Source organism: Strix aluco, chromosome W (genome assembly GCF_031877795.1).
Source record: "Strix aluco isolate bStrAlu1 chromosome W, bStrAlu1.hap1, whole genome shotgun sequence".
Classification (NCBI taxonomy): Eukaryota; Metazoa; Chordata; class Aves; order Strigiformes; family Strigidae; genus Strix; species Strix aluco.
The window spans coordinates 2,428,561-2,438,621 of record NC_133970.1 but is presented as its reverse complement, the minus strand read 5'-3'; the positions used below and the strand labels follow the sequence as shown (position 1 = coordinate 2,438,621).

Below are 10,061 nucleotides of genomic sequence, written 5' to 3'. Positions count from 1 at the left end.
TGCCGGGTGCTGCACTTGGGCCACAACAACCCCCAGCAGCGCTACAGGCTTGGGGAGGAGTGGCTGGAGAGCTGCCAGTCAGAGAGGGACCTGGGGGGGGTGATTGATAATGAGCCAGCAGTGTGCCCAGGTGGCCAAGAAGGCCAATGGCATCCTGGCTTGTATCAGCACTAGCATGGCCAGCAGGGACAGGGAAGGGATCTTGCCCCTGTGCTCAGCACTGGTGAGGCCGCCCCTCGATGAGTGGGTTCAGTTTTGGGCCCCTCACTCCAAAAAGGCCATTGAATGACTCGAGCGTGTCCAGAGAAGGGCAACGGAGCTGGTGCAGGGTCTGGAGCACAGGTGTGATGGGGAGCGGCTGAGGGAACTGGGGGGGTTTAGTGTGGAGAAGAGGAGGCTGAGGGGAGACCTCATGGCCCTCTACAGCTACCTGAAAGGAGGGTGCAGAGAGGGGGGATGAGTCTCTTGAGCCAAGGAACCAGCGCCAGGCCAAGAGGGAATGGCCTCAAGCTGCGCCAGGGCAGGGTCAGACTGGCTCTTAGGAAGGATTTCTTTGCAGAAGGGGTTGTTGGGCGTTGGAATGGGCTGCCCAGGGCAGGGGGGGAGTCCCCATCCCTGGAGGGGTTGAAGAGTCGGGTTGACCCAGCGCTGAGGGATGTGGTGGAGTTGGGAACGGTCAGTGTGAGGTTCATGGTTGGACTGGAGGAGCTTCAAGGGCTTTTCCAACCAAGATGATTCTGTGATTCTGTGAAATTTTAGATGTCTTTTTTACAAATTAGCAAACTTGCCTGCTGTGCCCTGACCGTATTTTGCTCTTCAGGTTTCACGTAGCACACAAAGCCATGTGCTGGGTGATAGATTCCCCTCCAGCTTGTGGTATTCTTGGTCACAAAGACTTGCACCCGCAGATGGTCCCTGTGCTTTGAAGTCAATTGTGCTGTTTCTTTGGGAAGGATCCGCTCCCCAAAGGGCTGGTAGAATCTCAGAGAGAAACTCCCATCTCAGTGCAGCTACAAGTTGTAAGATTATCACCATATGTTGCTCTGTGTGTTCAAATAGAACGGGTCTTGGCCACATACTGGCAGAAGTCTTGGTTCTGTTTAAAGCAGAAGCCTGCGTTTGCTCAGCTTGTTATTTCCTTGGAGCCAAATCCGTATTTAGATTTAAGGCTTTTTTGTATTTGTAAAAATAGGCTTTGCAGGATGGAAAGTGTTTCTGCTACACGAGCAGACACTCGAGGAAAGGCTGATTTCGGAAGGGCAGTTTTTAGAAACAGGTTGGGAAGAGCCACTTGGAGCTCACGCTGAGAACAGCACTGCAGAATTATGGAATTGCATGTCGGAGCGTGCCGGGAAAGGGGAAGGGAGAGAACCCACCATCCCCAACTACAAATCCCTCCTACTCGTAGTCCTTTCCCTTTCAATAAGGGCTGCTCTCTTTGAACTTTCATGATAATGGCCCAGATGCTACTTGCCGTGCAATTATCTCACCTTGCAGAATACTCACGGAGAATAGAAGACGGAGGAAGGTTGTTCAGAGAAAAGCCCTTTGTGCGTGTGCGGGAGTCCAGACCATGGAGGTGTCTGACCACCAGTGAGAAAGTGGTTGTTGCGAGAGCTGCGTTGAACACTCAGGCTGTAATTTTGGGGCGCTTGCAGAAGTAGTGAGGGTGCTACTGAAAATGGAGATTAAGCAGGTCACGGAAAAAGCGAGGAAAAAGAAAAGACCAAAATAGGAGCAAAATCAGAGAACAGCAGAGGCAAGTTGCAGGCAAACAGCGACAAGTGGCAGAAATAGAGTCTTTGCAGAAGGGGATGTTTCGTAAATCAGGAGCAGAGGGTTTGGCAACAGGAGAGCCCTTGGGAGCAGGGAACGGTGAGGGTGGTGGAGCCAGGTCCAATGTGAGGAACAGGGTGGCAGGGTGCCTTCCTCAGGGCCCTTACCCCAACGTCTGGCCTGGGTAATTTCTAGAGAGAATCTCCCCACTTGCAGAAGGCATTTCCAGGAGACTTGTGCCTGCCCAGGGGAACGTAACTCCAGCAATTAGTTGTTTGAGCTCCTCGGCTTTCATTTCCTACCCAACGTGTGTTTTTTCCAGCAGCCAAAAAGTTACTGAAATAACGTGTAGCATGGTCTGCTTGCAGGGAAAATGGGTGGAGAGCGACCAAACAAGCTGCACAAAGTTGAGGTTCCTCAGCTGCTGGTGATGCTTTTACTGCTGTGGAACCCACAGCTGGACCTAAGGCATGACATGCTCTAATTAAGCCCAAGCAATGATTGCAGGCAGAGCATATTGGTTTAATGGTTATTTTAAATGATTCTTCCTTAAAGTCATGCTGAAAAATCAGAATTCCTGAAGGAAAACATCCAAGCTGTAGAGTTCTGCCTGGGATTTGAATTCTCTATTCCCCTGAGGTGCACTTTGTGTAAATATCAGAGCTGTTGGCTCTCACTCATCCCGAATACACGCTCAGAAGACACAGCCAGTGCCCCCACTGTAGCCCTGTGCTCTTTCCCTGCAGGAGAAGGCTGCAGAGCCACGGCCCTGAATGATCTTTCCCTACAGAGAGACCTGGCCAGGCTGGAGCGGTGGGCTGAGGCCAACTGGAGGAGTTTCACTAAGGCCAAATGCCGGGTGCTGCACTTGGGCCACAACAACCCCCAGCAGCGCTACAGGCTTGGGGAGGAGTGGCTGGAGAGCTGCCAGTCAGAGAGGGACCTGGGGGGGATTGGTAATGAGCCAGCAGTGTGCCCAGGTGGCCAAGAAGGCCAATGGCATCCTGGCTTGTATCAGCACTAGCATGGCCAGCAGGGACAGGGAAGGGATCTTACCCCTGGACTTGGCACTGGTGAGGCCACCCCTCGATGAGTGGGTTCAGTTTTGGGCCCCTCACTCCAAAAAGGCCATTGAATGACTCGAGCGTGTCCAGAGAAGGGCAACGGAGCTGGTGCAGGGTCTGGAGCACAGGTGTGATGGGGAGCGGCTGAGGGAACTGGGGGGGTTTAGTGTGGAGAAGAGGAGGCTGAGGGGAGACCTCATGGCCCTCTGCAACTCCCTGAAAGGAGGGTGCAGAGAGGGGGGATGAGTCTCTTGAGCCAAGGAACCAGCGCCAGGCCAAGAGGGAATGGCCTCAAGCTGCGCCAGGGCAGGGTCAGACTGGCTCTTAGGAAGGATTTCTTTGCAGAAGGGGTTGTTGGGCGTTGGAATGGGCTGCCCAGGGCAGGGGGGGAGTCCCCATCCCTGGAGGGGTTGAAGAGTCGGGTTGACCCAGCGCTGAGGGATCTGGTGGAGTTGGGAACGGTCAGGGTGAGGTTCATGGTGAGGCTGGAGGAGCTTCAAGGTCTTTTCCAACCCAGCTGATTCTGGGATTTTGTGTGATTCTGTGATTTCAGAGCACCTGGCTCAGAGAAGGGCCACGGGCGGGGGGTGAGGGCAGGGGTGAAGGGGTGAGGGCAGAGGTGAGGGGTGAGGGGGTGCGGGCAGGGCCGCGGCCGTTCCCCGAGCGGCCCCCAGAGGGCGCCCTCGCTCCCCGGCGGGGCGCTGAGGCGGCGGCTGCTGCCGAGCGCGGCCCGGCCCGTCCTCTCCTCCTCCTCCCTCCTCCTCCTCCTCCCGCCCGGCCCGGCCTCTCCTCCTCCTCCGCCGCCTCCTCCTCCGGCCCCCGCCCCCATGGCCCGGGCTGGCCAGGCTGCGGGCGGCAGCGGCGGGAACGCGTGAGGCGCCTCAGCCCCTTCCGCCGGCGGCTGCTCGCGGCGCTGCCCCGCGCCCGCCGGCCGCGCGCTCCCCGCCTTGCAGCTCTTCTCCCCCCCCCCCATTTTTTTTACCCATTTTTTATTTTATTATTTTCATTTTTTCTACTTCGCGTTGGACATGGAGCCGCCGCGACTCTTTTGATGCCCGCCGGCCGGCTTTTTGGCTTTTTTTTTTTTTTCTTTTTTTTTGGGGGGGCAGGATTTCCCTCTGTATGGTTTTCCAGCGGTGGGAGGACCCTTCCCCATCCTTCCCCGTCTCCTTGAGTTAGTTCCCCGCACGGAGCCTCCTGGACTGAATGCAACTTTTTTTCCTCCCTCCGCACCCCTTCCCCTTTTGCTGATCCTTGTCAGCAGGGACCGAAAAAAACCCCAAACCCAACCAAACCCCCCAAAAGCCCCGGCGAGGAGGAGGCAGAAGGAGCTGAGCGTGCATGTGTGGCTGCTGCTGGTGCTCAGGACCCGACTCTGTAGGTGTGTGTTGAAATATGGAGAATAGTCTTGGATGTCTTTGGGTACCAAAACTGGCTTTTCTCCTCTTCGGGTTTACGCTGGCGAACCTCCATCCTCGAGTCTCTGGTAAGTCAGTTCTGCTTTATTTCCTTTTTCTCTCCGGGGTGAGGGGGATTTTTTTTTTTTTTTTTCCCTCCGCATCCCAAAGCAACGTGCCCGTTTCTCTTGTGCTGATGGACTTTTCTCACCTTCCGCAAGCATGATATGGTGTTTTTTTTATTTTTTTCCGAGCGTTTTGTTGTTGCTGTTGCTGTTTTGCATCACTTGCTACAGATGGGAAGGGGGGAACCGCGTTTAGAAGCGCCTTGCGCAGCCTTGGGGAGAAAGGGGAGCACTGGAAAGAAGGAAATCTATGGAAAATAAAGGAGAAATGTGGCAGGAGGTGGCATAATAGGTGGTAGGGTTAGTTCCCAGTTCTGCACCTGATCCCGCTTGCGGTTGGATAAATTCGCCTGTAGCTTTTTGGGTTTGTGTGTTGAAACCAAGGGAAGGGGCTGCTTTTACTGGGGAAAGGAATAAAAAGCAGCAGAGGAGTTAGCGAGGCAGAAAAGGCGCTTCTCTGCAAAGCATCTTCCAACTCTATGAGGCTGCGAGTCTTCGGGGCTGCACCTCTCTCGCCGCACTTGGCAGGCACATTTTCTAATTAAAAATGTCAAAGCCGGTGGTGTGTGTGGAAGCGGGGTCGGGGAGGAAGGGAGAGGACTGACACGGCGATGCTCTGGGGCTACTTGTGCGGGAGGTAGAGAAGGGTTCGGCACTACGCAATCTCTTCTTCGAAAAGAAAGGGAAGAGAGGTGGGAGTGCGAGCCAAGAAGTGTTAGGAACTAAGAAAGTGCAGCTTTGATTTGCAGGAGGCTCAGGGTGTGAGTGCGTGGTGGAGGGAGATGCGTGCGAGGAAATATTATTCCCCAGCGCTCATCTAATTGTCTCCAAAAGAAAACGAGGCACACTTTGGTAGGAGAAACCTTGGGAAGGGGGAGTCTGGAAAATACACACACACAAAAAAAAAAAAAGCATCCGAGCAGACTGCTTTTCGCTGCAGCGACGGAGGAACAATGGGAACCAACTCCCCACACCGCGCACACCACCGCTAAAGCAGGTTTTTGTGATGGGGAGAGCGCTGCACCACGAAGCGTTGGGCGAGAAGGTCCTCGGTGTCTTCTGGCAAAGCTCAGGGTGTCAGCTGTATGCAGATTGCCCGTGGAGGTGGTGCTTCCTCTACACAAACCGCTGTATCTTTTGATTGTCCTGATTTTGGGCAGTTAGTGCGTAAACTGGAAGATGCTCCTCTGTCAAACCAGGAGGTTTTATTTTTTGTACGCGTGTCCCCAGCATCGTCCTCTGCAATGACTTGCGTGGGAGGAGGGGGGGGACCAGGGCAGTGGGAGCAGGATAACAAATTGGTGTCTCTTTTGCCTTTCCAGCTTAAAAGCTGGGAGACGTGGCAGTGATCCTCCTTCCTGAAAGATGATTGACTTGCAGGTTGCTTTGCTGCCAAAGGAGGGGATGGAGCGAGAGCCTCTGTGTGCCTGAGGAGGGAAGGAAACCGTGTGCTGTGTCAGGGGCCAAACGTGCCGCAAACCCGTCGCTCCCACAGCGTCCGTATTGTTTTGTGGTTTGTGGAGGAAACAGGCTGTTTTCCAACTGCACGTATCGGCTGTGTGTTTCACACCCCATCTCCGAGACACGGGTGGGTTGTTTTTTTTTTTTTGCCCCGATTTTGAAGGTGGCATCTTTGCGGCGCAGCCAATTCCTTGCGCTGCGCTTCACAAAGCTGCAAACGGGCAAAGTTTTCCCAGCGTCGCAGCCCCGGGGGCTGTCGTGAGTTTGTGCTTTCCTGAGCGTCTTTATCGCCATCCCAAGTCAGTCGACTAACCCAAATCAAGCAGATCTTACCCCTTTTTGGGCAAGGCAGCGGCCTCCACACCACCGGCGAGCTGGTGTGCCGTGGGCAGGAGGTGCAGGCAGGAGGTGCGGGCAGCGCTCTGTGCTTGGCACCGTCCCCGCACAGCAGGGCATGAGCAGGCAGCGAGTCCTGCTAACAAAGGGCTCCCAGAGATGCTGCACAATGGGGTGGGCTCCTCTCTTGCCCCCCTGCCCAAAGCCCGGAGCTGCTGTGGGTGTGCAGGGCGGGGGGGGGATTGTTCAAAACTTTGGTCCCAAAGGGCAGCGGCGCATCCATGTGCGGGCAGGGACGCGCCGTTTCTGCGCCCGAGTCAAGTCCCACGCCCGTCCTTTGCCGTTGGGCACGAGGGGCGAAATGGTTTGGGGGATGAGACAGAAAGTAAAGCGCAACATTGGACTTTTCCTGGTTAAATATATGTGGGTGGAAGAAGAGATGATGGGCAACGTTTGCCATTTTGGAAAGAGGCCGTGGAAAACGTGTTCCTGATAAAGGGGGATGTAAATTATGTAGCGCTTGATCATGCTGGTGCTGTATGGTTTGTTCTGTGTAGGTATTAAAGTAACCACTAAATACTTACCTTTCTTTCTTGTCTGTAGAATTTAACTCCATCTCAAAGATTTTTTTTTTTTTTTTTGTGTGTGAATGGCTTCTGCGTTTGGTGTCTTTGCCTCCCGCTAGATCCTGGCGAGAAATTTAGCGTTAGTGCAGCATGTCAGAGCCCGGCGATGTCTGGGTACTATGGCAATCACTCCTGTGAGTGGTGCAGTATAAATCACCAGTGACCTGTCACAGCATCCATTTCACATGCGCTGCAGTTGCCCTCTGTGTTACGAGGCGTGTGAGCCACCCCGGGGTACCACAGGACTGGGGTAACCTCCGCGCGTTCGCCAGAGTGTTTTTAAAAATGGAAATGAGCTTAGTTGAGGACGAGCAATTTATATTTGAGTTAAGTCTTCTTTCTAGAGTTTGTTGAATGTTTTTGTATTCAGCTCTTCTTGTTTTATGCCTTTTTGTCCCCACTCCCCGCTTCTCCACGTCCATAAGGATCCAGAACCAATGCTGACTTCAAATACGCAGGCAGGAATGTTTGTTTTCAATCAGATTATACCACGTTTTATGCCTTTTTGTCCTCACTCCCCCCTTCTCCACGTCCATATGGATCCAGGACCAATGCTGACTTCAGACACACAGGCAGGAACGTTTGTTTTCAATCAGATTATGCCAAGTGCAATCATGTCCAGATTTCACACTTGGTTCATTTATCCTTGACTGCTACTCCGTTGTCCTTCCCAATACAAAACTTAGCCTGAAAGATCTGTTCCAGGGCCCAAGACGTGGAAGCGCCATCGAGATATTTCTCTGTTTGGCTGAACCCATCTTTGCTTGCCTGTTTTATGCTGGGACGGTAGGATTTTCGGGCAGGGCTGTCAGGGCTTTGCTCTGCAGATTCACAGCGGGATCGTGGTCCGCAGCGAGGGCTTCCAGGATCCAAATGATTAATAAATACATCCGTGCTTCTCAAATTTAGGGAAGAAAACCGGGGACTGCAGTCCAGGTGAGTTCTTCCCATCATCAGACTGAGCTTAAGTTCAGAGCTAGTGCCCTGACCTTGCTGTTTGCATCTCCCTGGAGCAGCCTGGCTGGAGATGGAGGTGCAAGTGCTGCCTTCTCCCAACCCACCCGGCCTTTCACTCCACTGCCAGGGAAGCGGAGAGCCTTGTTTTGCATCCCTGTCCTGCCTCACATTTTAACTGGCAAAAGGCTGATGCTGTACGTGGGCTGGTATTTCCCAGTAGCCTGTTGTTTAACACCATCCTGCAATAATCTGGGTTTTGCCTGAGCTCGGTCCCTGAAGCGTGTGTTGTATGTGACGCCTGGCTTGGCCCCTTCTAGCGGGAGACTGCTGTCAATCCGGTGACATGACAGCTAAAATAACTCTTTCAGAGTCATTCATCAGATGTACAGCACATGGATGTTCCACCAGCTGTCCTTTAGAGGGCCAGTACTGATTTTTTAAGCTTTAGTTTTACGAGATAAAATAACGCCGCAAAACCGAGTGTTTCCCATGTGCCCGCTTGTGCGGCGGATCCAGCTGCAGAGGATAAAACTCTGCGGTGTGTTTGCACCTCCATTCTTGGTGAAAAACTTGTAAAGACTTCAGCGAATGTGCTAATGTGAGTAAGCTGTGAAAGAAGTTTGCCTTTTCCTGATAGTTTAACATCTGGCCAGGCTAAAGCTCGCCGGTTCCCCGCTGTGCTGGCGTAGGAGAAGGTTTATCTGTGCCGCCGCCGTGCAGGTGTAGGGACAGTCAGACTCGAAGGCCAACAGGTAGGTTCTCCCTTCAGGTTTGCTGCTGCAAATCCCTTGATGGATGCAGTTTACAGAAGTTCTCCCTTGGTGTAGGGAACGAAGCGCTTGTGAAAGAAGCTGCGGCTCAAAGCGGGGATCGTGTTTTCTCATGCCTAATTTTCCCTTCTGCTGAAATGCAGATCTGTAACAGGGTGAGTCAGTGCAGTCAGTCTCTTTGTTGTAATACAAATAGATGGAAATTTCTTAAAATGTTGGCCTTGCCTGAATTAAAAGTATACTAACAAATTCCACCGAGGCTTTCATGATTAATTAACTAAAGGCAAAAAAATTCACTTGCTCTGTTAAAATTATCCCTTGGGTGAAACAGTGACCTACATTTTTTTTATTTCCATTGGAATCCAAACTAAAGAGACTGGCCCTGTCCTCGTTTTCCTTGCCCCCCCCCCTCCCCTTACTGCAGCCACAGTGCTCGGGGCTGGATGGAGCTGCTCCTGCCCAGCATCAGCTCGGGACACAGCACCCAAATCTGCAGGGTGCAGAGGGGTCCCCACTCCTCCAGAAGGCACCCACTGCCACATCCTCTTTGCTATTCCCTGAGTCTCTGACCGCCTTTACTTTTAATTTGCCCAAGTGAATTCCTTTCTCCACGCTGGCCTGAAAAATCATCTGCCAATAAATAGGTGCCACAACGTACCGCATCCATGAGCTCAGGCGCTTTGCAGGGTTCACTCCTGGTGTTTGCACCATTTTTTATCCATCTCCCTTGCTGAATGTTTCTAACGCTCACTTACAAGAATTTCTTCTCCAATGTTTGTTGCGGGGGTGGCTTAAATTGTTACCGGTTCTGGTCCTTGAGAGATAAATCTCCTTCATGTGTCCATTACCTGTCTCCTCCTCCCCATCCCCTTCTATAAACTTCACGGTCTGTTTGACCACTTCTGCTGTTGAAAAGCAACAGCGGTTTCCTCTGCAAGATAACGGATGCTTGATGCTTAGGAATTTTTTTTTTTAATACGGGTGGAGAGCCTCGGGTATTTGAGATTTGTTCCTTTGGGTCTTCTGCACAGCCCTCTGTAAGGAAAACTCTCCAACTATGGAAAGCAACAACTGAAAGTGAAGTGTATCTCCTGATTTCTGACAGTAAATTCTCTGGTAAAATAGAGTATTTTATTCCTGAAAGATAACGCATCAGATAATTGTAAACCTAGCAGAATTGTTTCTTTCTGCCAACGTTTCTCAATTTCAGCTTTGATGTGAAGGGCTACATCTAAATTGGGCTAATGACAGAACATCTCGCTCGAGAGTTTGGAGACGTCTGCACTATAAAGGAAACGGAATTCTCAGAGAGGCACAATAAACGCGCAGTTAAATGTCTCAATTTCTGTCTCGGTTGATGGCAGTCATTTGTCGATGCTAATGCCAGTATGTGCTGTAATTTTATAAATGCTCTGAAGTATTCAAAATACGTTGAAAACTACTCTAAATTGCTGCCCGAAGTTTCAGCAAAATATTAGTTGTCAAACAGAGAAGCTGAAGGAATAGTATCTTGGAAGTTGCATTACTGGCTGAGAACTGGGTATCTTCT

The 10,061-nt window shown here is 52.0% G+C and overlaps 1 protein-coding gene across 1 annotated transcript in view; it reads left to right on the top strand.

The window, feature by feature from the left end:
• The first annotated feature begins 3,425 nt into the window (after positions 1-3,425).
• The window catches only part of LOC141917708 (netrin receptor DCC-like), a 632,583-nt gene continuing 625,947 nt past the window's right edge, over positions 3,426-10,061 (top strand). The window contains exon 1 of the mRNA XM_074811102.1: positions 3,426-4,326. Within this exon, the coding sequence (XP_074667203.1) occupies positions 4,236-4,326 (91 nt within the window). The 5' untranslated portion in view covers positions 3,426-4,235. The remainder of the gene's footprint in view (positions 4,327-10,061) is intronic.